This window comes from Anolis sagrei, chromosome 3, assembly GCF_037176765.1.
Source record: "Anolis sagrei isolate rAnoSag1 chromosome 3, rAnoSag1.mat, whole genome shotgun sequence".
Taxonomy (NCBI): domain Eukaryota; kingdom Metazoa; phylum Chordata; class Lepidosauria; order Squamata; family Dactyloidae; genus Anolis; species Anolis sagrei.
In genome coordinates this window covers 228,000,024-228,021,883 of record NC_090023.1, presented here as the reverse complement: position 1 = coordinate 228,021,883, position 21,860 = coordinate 228,000,024, and the positions used below count along the sequence as shown (strand labels likewise).

Genomic DNA, 21,860 nt, shown 5'->3' with positions numbered 1-21,860 from the left:
GCAAATATACTGACACACATACACTAAGTTTACAATCAGCCAGGTGTATAAACATGGTAAGCAGAAACCAATGGATGGTCTATCCCAGTGGTTCTCAGCCTGTGGGTCCCCAGGTGTTTTGGGCTACAATTCCCAGAAATCCCAGCCAGTTTACCAGCTGTTAGGATTACTGGGAGTTGAAAGCCAAAATACCTGGGGACTCACAGTTTTACTGCCATTGGGGGAGAAAACTTTTTGTGAAGGTACTTGGCCTTAGGGAGTAGTTCTTCAAGAGTTGTTAATGTCCATGCTTGAAGAACAGAATTTATTAGATCCTGATTTAAATGAATTGTCAGAGGAGGAAAGATAAATGAGATATCAGTTTGTTTTGGATATGACTTTACACACATGTCTTTGTATTCAAAATGGAGAGAACCAGCATTTTGATTTTGGGATTTTTAATCAAGGCGGAAGGTATCAAAATGAAAAGATTTCTCTAGCTACACAAGTCTAATTAACCATAGTTGTAACATTGAATTAGGTATCTCCCCTCCCCTCCTCCCCTCCTTGACATCAGAGTTCTCATTGTAGATATGAGAGAGGACCAACAGAATGCTGCCCTCATGGAGGAATAGCTATGCCTGTGTATATTAAGTAAAATTGTGGGGTATGATTGTTTGTTGTTTTTGTTTTGTTTGTTTGGTTTTTTTGAAAAAAAATCTTTATATTCAGAATTTTATATAAAAATTTGACTGCAGGAGAAAGTAAAATTAACAGATTTTCCCATCCTTGAAGACATGAGCTATGGAATTTGTTTGTCTTCAGTTATGCTGCTCACATAAGACAACACATTTTGAAAGTCATTGTTACATCACAGAATATCCATCTGATTGGGTATGTTCTTCTAACACTTGTATAATTGAATTGCAACTTAAAATTGGATTTGATTGCTGTAATGTTTTGGGCTGAACATTGATTAGACCCATTGAACTTAGTTGTGATTAACATCAGATTCATCTGAATGGATTTTCTTCAGGTAGGAGTATTAAATTTCATTCTTTGAGAACTGGAATATCCACAGATTCAAACACCTGTGGCTTAAAATATCCCCCACAAAATTCTAAAAGCAAACTTTGACTTCACCATTGAACATAAGGGACACAATTTTACTATGCTATTGTATACAGTGGGACTTTTGCACCTACGAGTTCCTGAAATGAAAACCTTGCAGGGAAGATAATTTAACTTCAAATGCTTCAGTGTTTGCATGTACCCAGATTCTATGTCATTTTGTGTCATGTGAACCAGAGGTATGTCCTTGCGTTTCTACCTCTCTGTTCAATTGCCGGCTGGCAACAGATTTTAAGACAGCTGTAGGAAGAGCAATGACTCTGCCTCCTGTTTGTAAAATAAAAATTGGGGGCAGTTATGACACTCCAGGGTCTAATTATCATTAAATAATGAGAATGCCAATAAAAGACTTTTCATTTCCACTCCCTTTATCGTACTGCTGGGAGATTAATTACTGCTGCTTATCAGAGAGAGGGCACTTTGAGTCTTGAGTCCTTAGTGAGAACAACCGAACAGCAGCAAATCCTCAATTCTCCTTGTTGGTGAAATTCACCCTATAAGAAGGGAAGTAGTAGGTATTCCTCTGTTCACCCTTCCACCAATTATTATTATTATTATTATTATTATTATTATTATTAAACTTTATTTGTACCCCGCTAGCATCTCCCGAAGGACTCGATGCGGCTTACAAAGGCCAAGGCCTCAAACAACAGCAACAGACAATAACAATATAATACAAGCAAATTAAAAACATAAGCAATAACAACAACAAAACATTACACTATTACGCGATAAAACCAGGGCCAGGCCAATGAAGGATACAGGTTAAAATTGTGCTGGGTGTAAGAGGTGAGGATTCTGGGCAAGTGCAATGTGCAGAGAGTCTTAAGCTCTAATAAAGTGCTTCTGGGACGTAGTGCTGGAGGTTATCCTATTCCGGGAAGGCACATCGGAATAGCCAGGTCTTCAGATTCTTCCTAAAGACTGCTAGCGTGGGTGCTAGTCTAATGTCTTTGGGGAGGGTGTTCCAAAGTCGGGGGGCAACCACAGAGAAGGCCCTGTCCCTCGTCCCCACCAAACGAGCCTGCAACGCAGGTGGAATTGTGAGCAGGGCCTCTCCAGATGAATGGAGGGAGCGCGTGGGTTCATATACGGAGATGCGGTCATGCAGGTAGGCAGGTCCCAAACCGTTTAGGGCTTTGTAGGTAAGCACCTGCACCTTGAATTGGGCTCGGTAGGTAAACGGCAGCCAATGGAGCTCCCTAAACAGGAGGGTTGACCTCTCTCTGTAAGGGGCGCCAGTTAACATCCTGGCCGCCACCCGTTGAACCAGTTGGAATTTCCGAGCCGTTTTCAAGGGCAGCCCCACGTAAAGCGCATTACAGTAATCCAACCTAGAGGTGACTAAGGCATGGACTACCCCGGCCAAATCAGCCTTCGCGAGGTACGGTCAGCACCAAGGGCTGATATATTTTGGAGAGAGATGGCAGTAAAAGTACACATTCAAAACAGTCTAACTTTGAAAATATAATATTTGCATCTAACAAATGCATGTGTTTATTTCTCCAGTTATGTGTAATTGAGTCAAGGAAGACAAGAACTATGGATGGAAAGATACTCAAAATATTTTTAAACCAATAAAAATGTCAAATATTTGTTATACCTCTCATCATTTTGAATACCAAGTTCATTTAGTGCTGGCAGTGTGTTGTAGTCTGAAGTCAGGAAGAGATAAAAGGAGGCTTTGCATTTCTGCCATAGTAGATCAAGTAGACAGGCTTGACTCTTTTGTCTATGAGGCCATCTCCACACCTAGTAAGCATGATCCCATCCACCTGTTATTCAGAGGCTCTGGATTAGTAGCATCATGGAACCTTGATGTTGGCATATATAACTAGCTCTTCTCATTGTGGAAAAGTGCTGTCTTGTTGTTCTAGTGATGAAGGAATTTGAATGTTGTCTAAATAAAAGCAATTACCTGAATTCTGATGCTGCTCCTCCTATGACCCAGTTGCTATCCAATTGGAAGGATCTTGTTTGTGTGTGTGTGTGTTTGTATCACGTGTTTTTATACCTCCTGGTTCAGCACAAGTTAGAATATGAAAGACGGGGAGAAATGTCTTTAAGTCACAATATAGTGCCTGAGTTATTGCAGTCATCTCTGGAGCTGGTATGAGCTCAATCCCTTCATTCAACTCCTCCATTAGTATGGATGCTTGCACATTTATGAAATTTCATAAAGACAATGAGGCACCACACAGGTGCTTCCAAGATCAGATTGCAGACTCAGAGTCCTATATTTGAAGCAGATTGTCATTTGGCTGGCTGGCTCGCTCTGATGACGGTAATCTATTTCTCATCAACTATAATATAGTTAACAGTAAAAAAAAAATCCTGGTTGCTAAAAGTAGATGCTTTTGTATAATATTAATAAAAGTGAAGTTTCTGTATCTCTCAGATATATTGGGTTTGCCTTATTTCAGGTATACAAGGTTGAGTTTTGAACTTGCCTTCCCTGTGCAAATGTAACACCATCATTACTTTGAGAAATTTGGAGATGATTACAAAATCTCAGCACAGATTTTAAGCATAGCAGGGAGTCAAAGTAATGATGGTGTTACATTTACACGAAAAGGCAAGTTCAAAACTTTTCTCTTGATGTGGGGAACATGCTTCACTTTTCAAAATGTAAACTAATAAAAATATTGATCAAATGCCACAGACTCTCACACTCAAGCACTTGCTTGTATTTACATCCGAAGCCTGAACAAAGGGTTCAAGCATTCTTTGAAGAAATACATTACAGATCATTATATTGCTGAATATCAAGTTCTACATGGAACCTATTAATTTTTGATAATAATTACACTCATGTCCAGGACAAAAGCCAGAGAAGGAACATCTAATAAGTAGAGAAGTAGATGGGCAGAATGGAATGTCTGCTCCATAATGAAAAATGACCTAAAGAATAATGATGTAAATTCACATGCTCTGCAGTTCTAGTAGGTGAGCTTAAAAGCTGAACTATTGCAACCTACAGGAAGATACAGAGATAGACAGATTAATTACATTTGTTTTGCACTGCACTTCATTTTATATTGTCATATTACATTTGTTTCTGGCTGAAGTTTGGGATGATGCCTGCAGACAGAACTGCAATGATCTTTAGGTAGAGATTCATTTATAAATGCCCAGTAGTGCCTAAACACATGCCACAAGTAACAAGATATGAACAAGTAACAAAATATGAAGGAAGACCCATACATAAACAATCAAAATGGCTTTGGGTCAATGCTTGATACCTTCACTTAAAAAAGATAAACAGGAATCAGGTGAGGATTGAAAGAACACAACCTTAAACCCTTGGGAGCTGGTTATTATCAAAGTAAACTAGCTAGATGGACAAATAGTTTGGCTCTGTCTAGGGTCATTTCCTATGATCACCAGCTTAAGTTGTTTGTTCCTGACATCGAACACTGAAAGGTATTCTACCTACAAGTGTAGTCATTTTGTGAGAAAAAAAAACAATTGGTTTAGCATGTACATATATATTTAGTAGGGCTGTCCAACCACGGAAAAATTTGTTTCTAAACTCGATTCGTTTTTAGGGGGGTTTTGCGTTCCGTTATTTAAAAGAATTCTGAAATTTTTCTTTTAAAAAGTTCAATATTTATGAAATTTCGGAAATTACGAAACAATTTCGAAACAACGAATCGATTCGTTAATGGCGGACGCGATTGCGCAATACGCTAAAAACCCTCCAAATGGGACAGGGGGAACTTCTGAAGCTTCCCTCTCCCTCTGTTGTTGACTGTAGGTGTGATAATTTTTTTTATCACTGATAAAACAAACAACGACTATAAAACTTGCACCAGACATACGGAAAGAATAACGAAATAATAACGAAACAATTTTGAAACAATTACGAAACAATTTCGAAACAATTACTAAACGAATTGGAAAAAATTGTTTCCTTTTTTAGTTGCTCCTGAATGGTTCAATATCGCTTCGTTATCAAAAAAAATAATGAATTAATAACGAATTACGAAATTAACAAACGAAACCGCCCAGCCCTAATATTTAGCCTTTCAGAAAGTCATCTAAGGCGGAGGTCATCACCACATCTTGTGGCTGTGAATGTAATGAATTAACTTCCATGTATTGTCGAAGGCTTTCATGGCTGGAATCACTGGGTTGTTGAAGGTTTTTTGGGCTATATGGCCATGTTCTAGAAGCATTCTCTCCTGTTGTTTGCCTGCATCTGTGGCAGGCATCCTCAGAGGTTGTGAGGTCATAACCTCTGAGGATGCCTACCACAGATGCAGGCGAAATGTCAGGAGAGAATGCTTCTAGAACATGGCCATACAGCCCGAAAAACCTTCAACAACCCAATTAACTTCAAATTGTGTGAAAAAGTACTTGTTGTCATTCCTGTCCCAAGTAGATGGGGGACTGTGCATCTTGCTTTATTCAATAAGCAGCTCAGTTCATATACAACATAAATCAGATGTTAGCTTTCACCCAGTCATGACAAATTTACCTTAACATTGTCTCTTTTCTTCCTGGATGATTTTGGAATAGAAGGCAGCCATTATCCTCAGCCAAATAGCAGCTCAGCTGGCCTCTTCCAACCCATAGTTTGTTTGAAAGTGTGACTTTGTGTTCTATGGCTCAAATCTCATTTTTTTCCTACTGATTAGGATGTCCCTAATTTTTTGTTATGCATCTCAAGTAAATGCTAGAGCTCACATTTGTCAGGCTATGGCTCCATCTGCAGGATGTTTAGAGGGCAAGTCTCTAAGACAAAAGAGGCAAATTTCTCTTTGTGCATAAATGGACATGTATACACATGAAAGCTGCACTGCAATGTAGCACACAGTCTGCTGTTTGACAGTGTAGTCTGGGGGCACTACCACACAGCACTATTTTCCAGAATATCAAGGCAGAAAACCCCACATTATCTGAGTGTGGACTCAGATAACCCAATTCAAATCAGATAATGTGGGATGTTCTGCCTTGATATTCTGGGATATAGGACTGTGTGGAAGGCCCTTGTGATAATGCATGGCAAAAAAAAAAAATACTTTTCCAGTAAATTTTAACCAATTCCCTAAAATTATAGTATGACAAAAAAAAGAAATATAAAACCCCATAACGTATTTTTCAACACCCTGGATTTTAGCAGATGTGTAACCATATTGATTTTCTTTTTTAATTAAGTATGTCTGATAATGCTCACCACCAAAGCTAGGTTGGAGGTCAATGGGGGAGAGAGTCATAATAAGCCAACACAAGGAAAAAATAAACGTTTAAAATGGCCATACTCTTCTCTCACTTCTGAATAGGAATGTGAGCAGAAGAACTGATTTGGCTGACCAATGAAAATGCCACCCTTTCCGCATGTGCGACAACCCCCCCCCCCCCCCCCCGCTGCTCCTACATCCCCATACTCAAGCAGCTCGAGGGAGGAGAGATAGAGAGATCTAGCAGGTTTTGAAGGACTTTGCATTTGATTCAGAAAGCCATTGGAGGGTAAATTGGGAAATGGGAGGCTTAGGTCACATTCCCCACATGTGATCATCCCTAGGGTGGCTTCACCACCCATAATCCCCAAAGTATTATTCCATAACACCTTCCCCTAGGTTTCATAGGAACTGGAGTACCCAGGCTGAGTATGGCACAGGGCCCATGTACCTTTAGTACATTTAGTATGTGAACCATACTCAACCTGAATCAGAAAGCCTGGGGCAGAAAGAGACTGGAGCAGAAAGTATCATTGTAAACAACCATCAGAAGGAATGGCACAATTTATTTTCCATTTATCGTTTTCCATTGACCCCATTTTTCTTTTAGTTGTTGCTTCCCACTTGCCAACAGGGCTATGTATTGTGCAGTGGAAAATGAGGTGGTGGTAGTAGGGAAAAGTAGAGAAGCCATGCTGGGCACATAGCACTGATGTCATTATTCCATGTTGTGCATCTAGAGGAAAATAACTGCACTCACATCCCTGCTCTTTCCTAGTCAGTAAATGTCTTTGTGGAGAGAGGGGTGCAGAAGCTACAAGATGGGTTAAAGAAGGGGTGCAGAAGGAAAGGCCATCTAGTTCTGCTGGTGAAACTTTGAGGTACATTTTTTTCACTCCATGATCTGTTAACCATAAAGGTACACAAGAGTTACCTAGTATTCAACCCGGCAAATCTAATAGGAACTGGTAGAGCAATTATCATTTATTTATCCTTTCTTCAATTTATACCCTGCCTTTCTTCAATTTATACCCTGAAGGGGACTCAAGGCAGCTTACATAGAAGCAATTATTCAATGTCTTAAAACATATACACTTCCAAAAAATTACAATTCAATTAGATTAAAATTAAAAACATACCAAACATTTAAAAAAAATTACATTCCACATTAAAATCACACCATCTATAATTATAGTCCAAGCCATTCCATAGTCATTCCATATATTCCAGATCTGTTAATTGCACTGCGCTATTCTCCAAAAGCCTGATTCCACAGACAAGTTTTTACCTTTTCTGAAGACTAGGAGGGAGGGGGCTGATTTAATGTCATTAGGGAGGGAGTTCCATAGCCAAGGGGCCACCAGTGAGAAGGCCTTGTTTCTCATCCCACCCGTTGCACCTGCAAAGGAGGCGGGACCAAGAACAGGGCATTCCCAGACGATTTTAATCTCTGAAATCAAACACAGTGAGGTCCATGTACCAGAGAAGAATGTGACTTTTCTGTGAACTCAGATTTGCCCAGAGAAAATAAACTGAGTCGGCACCACCTGCCACCCCAGGAACAACTTGAGTAATTTTTGAATCTCTCATTAAAGCTGTCATTGTCATCTAGAGTCTTGGTAATCTCTCATGAGTCACTTGCTGGTTATGGTTGTGGAAGCAATAAATACAATCAAAAAGTGAGTGTTCACTTTACTTGTCTTTTTCAGGCACCATCTGCATTCTCCCATTCCCTAATAATGGATCTCCAGAGCTTTGCTAAGAATGTATTGAGCTATTAAATAACAAAAAAGGAGTTTGAAAATCTATGAAAGTATTAATCCTGTATTCCATTTAACTCATTTTAGTCACATAGCTTGAAATCTGTTGGTGTTTATGCCAGAAGTCAACATCCATTCAAAAGTTAGGAGAATACACTTATTGGCCTTAATCCTTTTCCTAATCCTAATGATAGAAAACACATTTATTGGGATTTACACAAGGGTTGTAGTTTCAGTTTGCATAATTTTATGAGTTCCTTATTCAATGCAGGGAAGTATTGGTAATGCAATGGTTTCAAAAAGGATTCTTAAATTTAGAACCTTTTTATTTAGTTCTGTAATTAATATATATTTTCATTTGCAATGAATAATGTTAAACCTGTGATGTTATTCACATTTGTGACAACAAACTTTAAAATATAAACCTGACAATATGAGTATCCTGAAGAATCAAGTAGAAAAAGGAAATTCTAAACTGTATGAGAGAGCAATCTTAATAAATCATAAATCAGCCATAAATGGAAAGATTGAAAAATGTTGGCCAAGTATATTAGCTTCCTAAATCATTTCTTTTTCAGCATAAGTTCATTTCTATTTGACCTCCTTTTTAGATTGAATTTAGAACTGGTGAAAGATGCAAATATAAAGCCCTGGAAAAAGTATTCCTTCTATTGAGTGACAGCATAGTGCATTTTGAATATTTTCCAATTTGATCAGGTATTTGCTAGAGGCGAATGTGTTTCTTATTTTGTGCTCATTTACCACATTTGGAGACTCCTCTTGAAATATTTTTGATAGCTTTTTTCTGGAATTTATGAATACTGATTAGCTTATTTTTTATAAAATCGTATTTCATGCTTGCATTCCCAGATAAAAAAAATTCAAAGGTTTTATCATGCTACCTGGGATTTTGAGTCTTTGTGTGAAAATTTTATTAGTTTGAAAAATATTTTTATTTAACAAATATTAAACAAAAATATTTGTTAAAAATATTTTAAAGCACAAACATGTGTCTTATAAAATACAGATCTTGTTAAAAATAATTAGAAACAATGAAAAATGTGCTGGTTTTTGTCCCCACAGATTTCTTTAATTGCATTGTAACTGATAGGTATTTTTTTCAATAGAATATTCTAGCATCTCAAGATATCAAAAAGAATGGATGTGGCACCCTATTTATTTTATTTATTTACAACATTTCTATCATGCCTTTCTTACCCCAGAGGGGACTCAAGCCTTAGCCCCTCTACATGAAATGAACTTCCCCTCAGAAAATTAAAACTTCAGTTGAGCCATTAGAAATAGACCTTAGACATCCAAGAAATAAAGTTACCTGAGCAATATAAATATAGCAAGTAGAAAATCTATAATTGTGAACAGTTAAATATGTGTAATTATTCTCCTCTTGCCCCATTTTTGAAAGTGTATGTGTTTCCTCCAGAAAGTCTCAGGAGCAGAAGTCTAATCTCACGATCATCAAAGACCACCCTACCTAGGCAATAATGCATTCCTAAAACGAGAAGAATCCAGGAAAATCTGCCAAAAATTCTGTGCTCTGAAATTTATTTTTCAAATGCAATATTTTATTTATATCTTTACAGCATTTCAGTTGGCAATAGCTTGACTAGGTAGAGTCACATAACACAGAGAAGGGTTGACTTTGTAGTCCCATATTTATCGACTATGATGCATATCTTGAAGAAGAAAAAAACAATTTCTCTGTACATTCATTTAAGCAAAAGTTGGAAGAAAACTAATTATGTACATCTTTGAAAAAAGCTCTATTCAACCTAATTGGAAATATTCTAAGCTTGTTGTTGTTCATTCGTTCAGTCGTCTCCAACTCTTCGTGACCTCATGGACCAGCCCACGCCAGAGCTCCCTGTCAGCCGTCACCACCCCCAGCTCCTTCAAGGTCAGTCCAGTCACTTCAAGGTTGCCATCCATCCATCTTGCCCTTGGTCGGCCCCTCTTCCTTTTGCCTTCCACTTTCCCCAGCATCATTGTCTTCTCTAGGCTTTGCTGTCTCCTCATGATGTGGCCAAAGTACTTCAACTTTGTCTCTAGTATCCTTCCCTCCAATGAGCAGTCGGGCTTTATTTCCTGGAGGATGGACTGGTTGGATCTTCTCGCAGTCCAAGGCACTCTCAGAACTTTCCTCCAACACCACAGTTCAAAAGCATCTATCTTCCTTCGCTCAGCCTTCCCTAAGGTCCAGCTCTCACATCCGTAGGTTACTACAGGGAATACCATGGCTTTGACTAGGCGGATCTTCGTTGCCAGTGTGATGTCTCTACTCTTTACTATTTTATCGAGACTGGACATTGCTCTCTTCCCAAGAAGTAAGTGTCTTCTGATTTCCTGGCCACAGTCTGCATCTGCAGTAATCTTTGCACCTAGAAATACAAAGTCTGTCACGGCCTCCACATTTTCTCCCTCTATTTTCCAGTTGTCAATCATTCTTGTTGCCATAATCTTGTTTTTTTTATGTTTAGCTGCAACCCAGCTTTTGCACTTTCTTCTTTCACCTTGATTAGAAGGCTCCTCAACTCCTCCTCGCTTTCGGCCATCAGAGTGGTGTCATCTGCATATCTGAGGTTGTTAATGTTTCTTCCAGCAATTTTCACCCCAGCTTTGCATTCATCCAGCCCCGCACATCGCATGATGTGTTCTGCATACAAGTTAAAAAGGTTGGGTGAGAGTATGCAGCCTTGCCGTATGCCTTTCCCAATCTTGAACCAGTCTGTTGTTCCATGGTCAGTTCTGACTGTTGCTACTTGGACCTTGTACAGATTCCTCAGGAGAGAGACAAGGTGGCTTGGTATGCCCATCCCACCAAGAACTTGCCACAATTTATTATGATCCACACAGTCAAAGGCTTTAGAATAGTCAATGAAGCAGAAATAGATGTTTTTCTGAAACTCCCTGCCTTTCTCCATTATCCAGCGGATATTGGCAATCTGGTCTCTCGTTCCTCTGCCTTTTCTAAGCTAAGTAACTTTTATTTCAAAGTTCAATCTACTTTTTTATAAATATTAATGGAGACCTGAACATTAAGAGTCCCTTCCAGCAAAATCCACCACTCAGTGTACAGTGAACCATGTATTTTGGATTTCAAGTAGTTTTTAGCATGTATCTGTTAATATGTTATTTCTAGGCAAGAAACAGAAATAGGATTGAAGTGCAATTAACTTTGATTTGGGGTTCCGGTCTTTCTTTCAAAGTTAATTTATAATAATTCAGTGTAACTGCATAATCTCAATGCATATTTAAAGTGCATAGAAATTACTTCTGTTTGTTTCCTTATCAAGCACTGGACTCACTCTAAATAAAAACAAAAATATACGTCTGTCACAATCAATGCATTTCTTACTGTGTTTATGGAGGCACATAATAATAAAAGTATGTACAAAAATAGAGAAAAAACAAAATCTAAAAGAAGCAAACAGACTTAAGGGCCCTTCCAGACAGGCCTATAACCTGTGACCTGTCTCAGATTTACCTGAGGCATCCAAAGGATGGGAATGTTTCTAGAACAGGGCCATACAGAATGAAAAACTTACCCAGTGATTCTGGCCATGAAAGCCTTTGACAACACATCCAAAGGATGCCTCAGGTAAACCTGAAGTAATCCATAGTAAAATGGGATTTCCTAGTTAACTCCAGATTGATTAAGCACCAGAAGCTTTCAAGGGAGGAATTTGAGCATGCAGCCAGGCCCCTCAGGGAAGTTTTGGGGGTGCATGGAGGGCAAGCTCCATGTCCTTCTCAGTCAACCTCTGTTTGACCCGGGAAAGCATGTAGTCACCATCACCACCATCCCTGGAAATCCCAGGGTTTGATGGAGGTGTGAGGCCTCAATTCCTGCAAGAACTGAGATTCCTCCCAGGATCCAGGCATGTCTGGAAGGGTCTTAAGTCCTACTTAAAGTGAAATGAATTGCACTTGTGGTCACAACTTACTTACTTACTATTGATTTCCATGAGCCTGCTCTAGGTAGAATTAATGTTGGTTTAGCTGCCAGATTAACAAATTACCATCAACTGAATTCGATTTAAGCAATCTACCATTAAACCTCTGAGACTAGAATTATTCTCAAACTAAAAAAAAATCAAACAGGAGAAATCAAGCAATATAAATATAGCAATAAATAATTCTACAATGTCTCATGTTTTCCTGTATATGTAGATTGCTATCTATTAAGTACAAATTGCAGAGCTAGGTTTTAAATTTAAAGATATTGCAATCCTTTCTTCTCTACTCTTTCTATCAAGTTACTGTAAGAAGATTTCTTTAATAATCACACTTTTTTAAGCCACAATGAAGTTTATACCATTAGTTTCTGTTTTTCTTTCAAAATAGTTCAAAGCCTAATGTTTTGAGTTTACTTATTTTCTTCCAAGAGCTGAGTTTTTATGTTGTAGGGAAAAGATACCAACAACCTGCAGCTCCTTTGAGGCTAAGAAATATTGGGTAATTTTTGTGGACTAGAGTCTTCTCCCACAGCATAGATTTAATTTCTTTTAGTCTTGCTGAGTAACTCCTCTTTTTTCAGACCTGTCATAAAGCGGTGCAGTTTTTCATCAATGCATTCAGAAACAACTTAGGCAATATATTATCCCAAAACATAGGCTAAATTCAATGTACTCCCTTCAGCTCTACTGGAGGGAAGATATAACAAAGTACCATACAATGAACGCCTATGTCCCTGTGAGGCTGAGACAGTGGAAACTGTGGGGCACGTTTTACTATACTTTTTTTTTACTGAGACCTTCAAAAGCATTTTATAAGTCCAATTTTTAAAAGTTCATCAGGAAGATCCATAAGGTTTATGTTGATTACCTTCTGGCTGACCAGCACCCCAAAATTACTGTCAAAGTCACTAGCTTTTGTGCAGCAGCAATAGCTTGTTAGTGCAAGATGCTGTCACAGTCTTAGGTGGTTTTAATACTTATTTTAGTTTTTTCCTTTGTCATTTAAGTATAGAAATGTTTAATACTGTTTTAGTTGTCACATTCAATACTGGTTTCTAAACTCCACTTTTGACAGTCTTTCATAATACCTAAATGTAATGCATGTCATGTTCCTATGTTGACGTTGTTCATTTTTTGGTGCTGGTTATTCACACGCACGCACGCACACACACACACACACACACACACATCTTTTTTCAATATTTTCTGAAGAATTTTAGCATTTTTCTCTTTCTATGAATTGTGTGAATAGTGAATACTGTATTTCCAATAAGCGTCAAATATAGTGTTTCATTGTTAAACACTATAAAGCACAGTTGTAAATTATTTTACACATAAACCCATTTTGATATTTCCATAATCTAATTTCTAATAGTTCATTTTAGCAATTAACAGATTATGTTTTAAAATCCCTCTGCTTTCTGTTATATTTTGTCTTTTTCTGATAATTATTTTTGTTTGTTTTTTGAATTTTGTGCTAGGCTTTTAAAAAAAACCCCAACTGTTTTGGATCTTTAGGTATCATGGTACTTCACTTAATATTTAATTTTTTCCCCATGAGTGTTTTAAAGCTATTATCCTAAAGTCCTTCAATCACACATATCTCAGGGTAACAGTCTTCAAATTACCGATTCCAGAGCGGTCTCTCTGTGGTCAATAGCAGTTCCTCTGCAAAAAAAAAAAAAAAAAAAAAAGGGGGGGGGGGAGCCGGAAGGGATTTAAATATATTAATCTGCATATGTTTAGCAAAGGATGGACAGCCTTTTCAGAGCCTCTGAAAGAGCACACAGCTTGAAAGAAATTATGCTGTTCTACATGGGCCTGTTTCAAAACCATTTTCAAGCTCTGTTCATACCAAAATATAGCCTTGTCTTTTACAGTTGTATAAAATGCAAATTAGTTTGTAGACTTCAAATAGCTACATCCATGGACTTAGTTATTTAGATTTTTAAGTTTAATGGAAATAAGGTATTTAATCAAGAGACTTTGTAAGAGTAATCAGATGCTTTTGTGACATAAATCTTGAATTCCCCTTTTTTTTGGAGGTAAGAAACAGACTGTTTGTGGAGTGATAAAATAGGCTATTAGGAAACTGGAGGCTTTCCACTGATGTATTTCATGGTCTTAGATCTCCCGCAAATCTTTATACTGCATGCTCAGTATAATGATTACAAAATGATGCTAAATATGAAATGTGGCTCCTCCATTGAAACTACCATGTGCCCACACACATACACACACCCAAACATATATTGGTATATGTTTGTGTGTTTAAAAATAAGGTATAGGCCTCTCTTAATACTTTTTGGAAAATGATAATTTGTGTATGAAAGACCAAAATTATTTTTGGCTGACTTAGATCTGCTATTTAACTCTGCCTGGAATGCACAGTATAAAGTGTACTTAGTGTATTCAAGTCCCAATTTGCCTTGCCCCCATTAGCAACATTTGAAATTTACCATGCTTTTTCCAGATATGAATAAATGTATAGGAGGAGGGAGAGAAGAAAAGTGAAGTATTGATATTGCTCAAAGGAAGGCTTTCCTTTGCCTTCTTGGAGAGGAGAACATGGAGGTGGGATATTTCCTTTGTCTGCATTGAAGGGTGTGTTTGGAAGGCGGGGCGTAAAAACTGGAATCTTGATGTTGTTGTAGGAATGGGTTTTCTTTTCTTGAATAGAGAGAAAACATGGGGGTGGTCTTGAAGAAACTGGAATCATGGAGTTTTTTTGTGGGCTGGAAGAGATTTATTTTGATACTAGAAAGCCTTGTTGCCTGGAAGCATTTTGTTTCTGGTTTTGATGTTCACGATCACCAAGTGAGCTTGATGGATCAGTGAAAATGTGCATCCTAGTCTTTCTATCTCTTCACAAAGGCCACCGGAATTGCCTCAGATTGTGACAATTTTGGCAGTGCCCATCCAGGGCATGGTGAACCCATCACCCCATGCACCACATTGCCCAACTCATCGGAGGCCCATCACATGTGGGGAAGCAACTGCCACCCAGCTTCTCCTGTTGATCCAAAGCAACACGGGAAGCCTCCTGTGTTGCTGCCATGGTGGCATACTCTGCTTTGCCTTCCCTTTTACGATGGAGCCCCACTGAACATTGCAGTGTGTCATGGAATGGGATGGGATGATGTCCTTAGTCTAACACTCTGGTCACTGTACCATATTAGCTGTCAAATAGTTTAATCGGCCCTACATATGCTGCACAAATGTATATCTTGATGTATTCTGCTAAGTGAAAGTGGCTATTCTCATTAGTATCCATTAAATATTAGTAGTCATTTCAAATAATATCAATATTATAGTCCCAGTCAGATGACTTTTGTCTCTCTTTTGTATATGATAGAGTTTAGCTGAATACCTGTAGATATCAAGTAAGGAAAAGCGCTGATCTGTAATAACACAACAAAACAAAGAGGGGAATAATGTGCTAGAACAAAGCAAAATGAAGAGGACCTGATACAATTATCTGAGACAACTGTTGGTCATTTGTGCACAGACATTCTAATATATTATAGCATAAGTACTATGCCCAAGGTGATTGTGATCTACTGAAAGATGCATAATAACGTCCGGGCTCACTGAGATTTGTACCATGAGATATTGCATATCTCTTACAGGTTCACTGACTTGGAAAATTAGTGAATTCTCTTGGATGTATCATTAAGAGCATTGCAACTTAACAAGTTCCACTTTAAAAGGAAGTGGAACTGTTTTATGAACACTATTGTAATAGTAATAGTAGTAATAATAGTAATAGTAATATTAGTAATAATAATAATTTTATTTCTTACCCGCCTCTCCTCATGGCTCAAGGTAGGTTACAACATTGCTAAAACACATAATCAAAATACATAATCATTTAAAACACTCCATAAAATGCACATATTAAAACATATTTCCATAAAATACATATTAAAATACACAAAACAAAAATATAGTATAAATAGACATCTACGTCATCAAAAGAAATAGGTGATAAAGGACACTTGTGTCACTTTTAAGGAATTAGCTTCTAGTCTGAAATTGTTCAAACTTTATTTCTTGAAGAAGAGTACAAAATGAACCATTTCGATGTTTCACAGACTACTCTTCCCTAAGTTGTTTACAACTGGCATGCATTAAATGAGGGCTGAGGTAGATTGTTATTTAATTGTTTCATTTATACATATTTATTGCAACTGATTGATACAGTCTTGGTTGTTCTGTCAACAGATATTGGGATGATTTAGGAAATACCAATCTAGCCCCTTTCTGCCCTACACTGCCATGGAGGACCAGACAAGGGTGGTGTGTTCACCTTAGCAGAGTACTGGAAACAACTCCAAGCCCCAGTCCAGCTAGGATCCAAGTTCCCTCTGTGTAGTGTAGGAATTACACTGAAAGAACAACACAGACTCCAAACACAGTTGTTCTTTCCTTATGTAGGAAGGCTTTATCTTCAATAGATGCAGAACATTATATGGGTTTTAACTAGTATGTTTTTAATTTATGTTGCTATGTTAGTTTTATGCCAGGTTTCATGGGTAATGGGAGTTGATAAGGTTTTGATGTCTTAAATTGTTAATTTCTCATTTGTCGAGGTTCATGTTCATATTTTTGGTTTGTAATTGTCTTGATTTTACATGCTGTACACCACTTTGAGTCACATCATGGGAGAAAAGCGGGATAGAAATAAATAATACAGCTATATACAATACATACTTTCTTTCTCTTTCTCTCTGTCCATCATCAATCCATCATCACTATCATCCATCATCAGTTCATCATCACTGAGCACATTGGAGATATTTGCTTTTATACTCTCTCTCATTGCATCAGCCACTTGCCTGATGACTAGGGTGACACAGCACTTTATCATGTGGCTAGGCTTGAATGATTCAGCAGTTTACCATATTATGTATGCCAGTTACATCCAAACGCTGACAGTAAACTAGGTTTTCGTGGCAGGTGTTGGGGGAGATAGGATCTGGTGATGCACCTTCTGGAACAGTTGTGTAGGATGGGAATTTGGAACTGCTTCTTGTGTTATATGATCCTGGGTTGGGGATAAAATTCCTGACCTTGCAGTTGATCTCTGGGTCTTAGCCCAGGGGCCATGTGACCTGGGGACTTACACATTCTGGTTAGCCTTCCAATGTATTGACTGGCTTGTGAGCAACCACGAGTTTCAGTGTTTTCATCCAGGGGAGACTGGGGTATGTGATCTGGGTAAGACCAATTGTCCCAGCCACTCCTTCACTAGTTGCCCTCCCTCCAACTTAGATTTGCTTATAATAATAAAAATTAAAGAGATAACAGTTAATAAAGATGTCCTTGTTTCATCCCATTTCTTGTGTCTGGTCTCATTATTCATGAGTTGGTTAGTGAACATGTGTTTCAGAAAAACAAGGAAGACCATAAGGAGATTAGGAGTTCAAGTATTGCAGTGAGGTGGGAAATGAGGGTGCTACCCCTCCCAATTAAGAATCTTCTCCCTCCCCCTGAAATTTTGCTTCTTTTTATAGCAGAACATTCAGGCCCCTTCCACACATCTCTATATCCCAGTATACCAAGGCAGAAAATCCCACAATATCTTCTTTGAACTGAGTTATCTGAGTCCACACTGCCATGTAAACCAGTTCAAAGCAGAAAATGTGGGATTTTATTCAGCTGTGTGACAGGGGCCTTAGAAATAATTAGTTTTGATTCCAAAGTAAAGGAATATGGTAGAATTCCACGAAACTCCAGTACTTAGTTTAGAAGCTTACGAAAGCATTTTACAATGTTGGTCTTCCATGTTCATAAATCCTGTATTCACAGATTCAATCATCCACAGCTTGATTTTTTAAAATCCAAAAAACAAACCTTTATTTAGCTAATTTATATGAGGATCACCATTTTACTCATTTTTTTTGTATCGGGTGACGGAGGGTCTGGAACCAAACCCTGCTAGATACCAAAAGCCCACTCTACAGGGAACCCTCATCATGCAGACACTTTAGCTGCTACTGGATTCACCTTCTTCAGCTAGGTCAGCTTTTACAATATATTCAGCTTTGAATCACAGATAAACAATTTTAGGCCTTTTGGCTGTGGAAAGTAATATATTTTGAAAGTTTTCAAGGTGGATCGTTTTTGTGAATTTGCATACGAATCACAGTTCTTTGGAATGTATTTACAACTCAGATCACATAGAACAATGATTTGCACAATAAGTATTTATCTTCAAGTTATTATGATTTTAGTTTACACAATTACTTTCTATGTAAAAAATAGATTATGTTTTAAATTGATTTTCTTTTGGGGTTTTTTTTTTTTGGGAAGCTTCACAATGTTTTTACTAATTTATATGTACTAATTGGGGATTACTTTTGTCATTATGTATGAAAACGTTTCCCCCCCAGAAACTGCTTTTATTGTTACAGGGGCTCAGACCATTTCTTTCTCCTCCACAAGTGAAAATGCTTTTGCTATATGCTTCTGAGGCATGGGCCTTGAAAAGGCATTTTATACTCAACTTAAACAACCATTTTACAACTTTTATTGTCTCTAACTGCAGCTTATCCTTTTCAATTGCAGTTACACAAACCGAGTGGTGACCAATGGACTGAAGGCACAAATTGATAATCCAGAACTGAAAGTCAAAGGGTTGGACCCACACATCAGCAGTTTAATTGATAAGTTGCAACATTTTAATCAAGTAAGTAATCACAACAGCAAATGCTAAAAGCTTTATGCAGGCATTGTTCCTCTCAGATAATCAGCCCCACAAGCTCAAACAAAAACAAAACAAAACCATGGCACACATAAGCCATACTGAATAATTACTCCATGGTTCCTTTCTAACTGATTATCCATTACACCCAAAACATTCAAGTTTTGATTGAATCTTAATCTTTTTTTTAAAAAATGTTTTTTACATAAGACTGTGTTTTTAGCCCAATATTTTTCACCTATCCAGTCCACCATATATAATATAAAGGCACATTTCTAGAAAGCATTTGTTGAAACTTTAGACATTTTAGACTATTATCTGGTATCATGTACAGAAAATACATCATCTATTAAAAATTTTGCAAAATCATAACACAAATGGAATTTTAAACCTTTTGACCACATCCATTCCCACTCATCTATTTGTATATTACATTCAAAATTTCTAACCCATTTTGTCATACAATCCTTAACTTGCTCTTCCATCTTAGGTTTTAAGAAGAGTTTGTAAATTTTGCCTATTACTTGCTCAGTATTTGTACGTAGTTGAGTTTTGGGGCTGATATGATTAATCCCTTGTCCCCCTTGCCCAAGTTGAAATCTACACTGCCAATGATATCTTCAGGAGCTTTTTCTGAAAGTAGGGATTAGCTGATATGATTCCTGCCTGGCCTGTACAGTCAGGGCTATGATTCATGTGGAAACGTAAAGCCCTATGAGGAGCGGCTTAAAAGCTGGGCATGCTTAGACTGAAGAAGACAAGGCTGAGAAGAGACATGATGGCCATGTATAAATATGTGAAAGTAAGTCAAAGAGGAGGGAGCAAGCTTGCTTCCAGCTGCCCTGGTGACTAGGATGCAGAACAATGGCTTCAAACTACAAGAAAGAAGATTCCATCTGAACATTAGGAAGAAATTCCTGTCTGTGAGAGCTGTTCAGCAGTGGAACTCTCTGCTCCGGAGTGTGGTGGATGCTGCATCTTTGGAGACTTTTAAACAGAGGCTGGACAGCCATATGTCGGGGGTGCTTTGAATGCAATATTCCTGCTTCTTGGCAGGGGGTTGGACTGGATGGCCCATGAGGTCTCTTCCGACTCTATGATTCTATGAGTGCAACTGATTCTCAACTGCAGAAAATTGTCCTCCAGCCCATGAAACTGGCAGCACTACTGACAGCAATGTAAAAATCATATTGTCTCTATTTTGAATGTTTCACTGAATCTCACAATAACATATTTTGAGCGAGCAATACTTTTTTGTAAAAAATTTCAGGTGGTTGCTCATTTCCATTCTTTCATTCAAAGCATGACAAATACCTCAGCAGAGTTAACTTTCTTATTCAGTCCTTTAAGAAACCTGGATGTGAATGATCTAACCATGAAATGAATGACATAGCAGTAGGATTTTGCAAAGAACAAACTATTATATATTTAAATATGTATTGACTGACCAAGCAATTTTGCAGCAAGCCCAGGCAAATTCCATAGTTGCTTATGATGTTGATCATGGCTCATTATTCCTATAGTGCTACATTTGTCACATACTATCCCCAGAGTACTTTCTATGGAATTGAACTGTATTTTTGATGGCTCAGTGCCTAAGGTTTTGAAACAGCTTGCACAAATTAAGGCCCTGTGGGGACCTGTTGATCTACAGAAGGTAGCTTACAAAGTTTTGCTGAAGGTGATTTTTTTAAAATTTTCCCAGCTCAAAAGAAAAGATGATCTCCCAGTAGGTGTGCCAGAAAAATGATGAATGTGTGCCTGCTTAAGTGATTTACTTGGGCACTGTGTGCTGTGTATAGTCTGTGTAGCGCTTCAGTCACTCACTGCTGAAAATATTATGGTACCACAATGCTATTATGGTACTTTCATGCATTACTTTTTCAAGTTGCATAGATGGTGTCAATCCAAATTAGCCAGGGCCACCTACTAGATTTAGCATCAGTCAATTTTCATTGAATGTAAGCTTATTTTTCTTGTCCAATTTAGGAACGTGTTGATAATGGCATCTACAGAGTTTGTAATGACAGGCTAGCATCTCCTCCCTAATCATTCACCATTAAAGAATAGGTAACTTTTGACAACTATGGACAGAAGTCCGCGACATTGTTCAGGAGGCGGCAACAAAGTACGTCCCAAAGAAAAAGAAAACCAAGAAGGCAAAATGGTTGTCTGCTGAGACACTGGAAGTAGCCCAAGAAAGGAGGAAAGCAAAAGGAAACAGTGAAAAGGGGAGATATGCCCAGTTAAATGCGCAATTCCAGAGGTTAGCCAGAAGAGATAAGGAACTATTTTTAAATAAGCAATGCATGGAAGTGGAAGAAGACAACAGAATAGGAAGGACAAGAGAAGATCCAACCAGTCCATCCTCCAGGAAATAAAGCCCGACTGCTCACTGGAGGGAAAGATACTAGAGACAAAGCTGAAGTACTTTGGCCACATCATGAGGAGACAGGAAAGCCTAGAGAAGACAATTATGCTGGGGAAAGTGGAAGGCAAAAGGAAGAGGGGCCGACCAAGGGCAAGATGGATGGATGGCATCCTTGAAGTGACTGGACTGACCTTGAGGGAGCTGGGGGTGGTAACGGCCGACAGGGAGCTCTGGCGTAGGCTGGTCCATGAGGTCACGAAGAGTCGGAGACGACTGAACGAATGAACAACAACAACAACTTTTGACAACTGCTCCTGGCTGTAATATTGATTGTCTGGATTAGTGTGGAGATGAACAGTGTATATCATGTAAACTCCTGGCTCAAATTAATTTCTTTTGCTTTCAGTTCTGGGATTTAAGCCGAGGTCATCTTAAGAGTACTTTTTGATGACAGAGAACATGATTAATTTTGTACATTCAAGGATCCCTGTCCCTTCAAAAAGGATTATTCTGATACTACTTGGCACACCTTCTTTTTTTAAAAAAACAGTAGAGTTTCAGAAGTGCCTTCTTTAAATAAAGGAGTATGTTGGCATACAAAAGGAAAATGTTAATTATACCATTTAAGTCATTTGGACTTCTTTGAACCCTGGCCTTGAAAACAGAGTATAGCAAGAACTAGGGAAGTAAAATAGAAAAATATGGACAAACTAAGGGCTACTGTTTAGCTAATGACACAGGGGTGGACAGAGGCCA

The 21,860-nt window shown here is 38.2% G+C and overlaps 1 protein-coding gene across 3 annotated transcripts in view; it reads left to right on the top strand.

The window, feature by feature from the left end:
- Nucleotides 1–21,860, top strand: part of LOC132770706 (glypican-5-like) — a 445,124-nt gene that overhangs the window by 239,862 nt on the left and 183,402 nt on the right. For all 3 annotated transcript variants that reach the window (XM_060767937.2, XM_060767938.2, XM_067465942.1), the window contains one exon: nucleotides 18,598–18,718. In XM_060767937.2, the coding sequence (XP_060623920.2) occupies nucleotides 18,598–18,718 (121 nt within the window). The remainder of the gene's footprint in view (nucleotides 1–18,597; nucleotides 18,719–21,860) is intronic.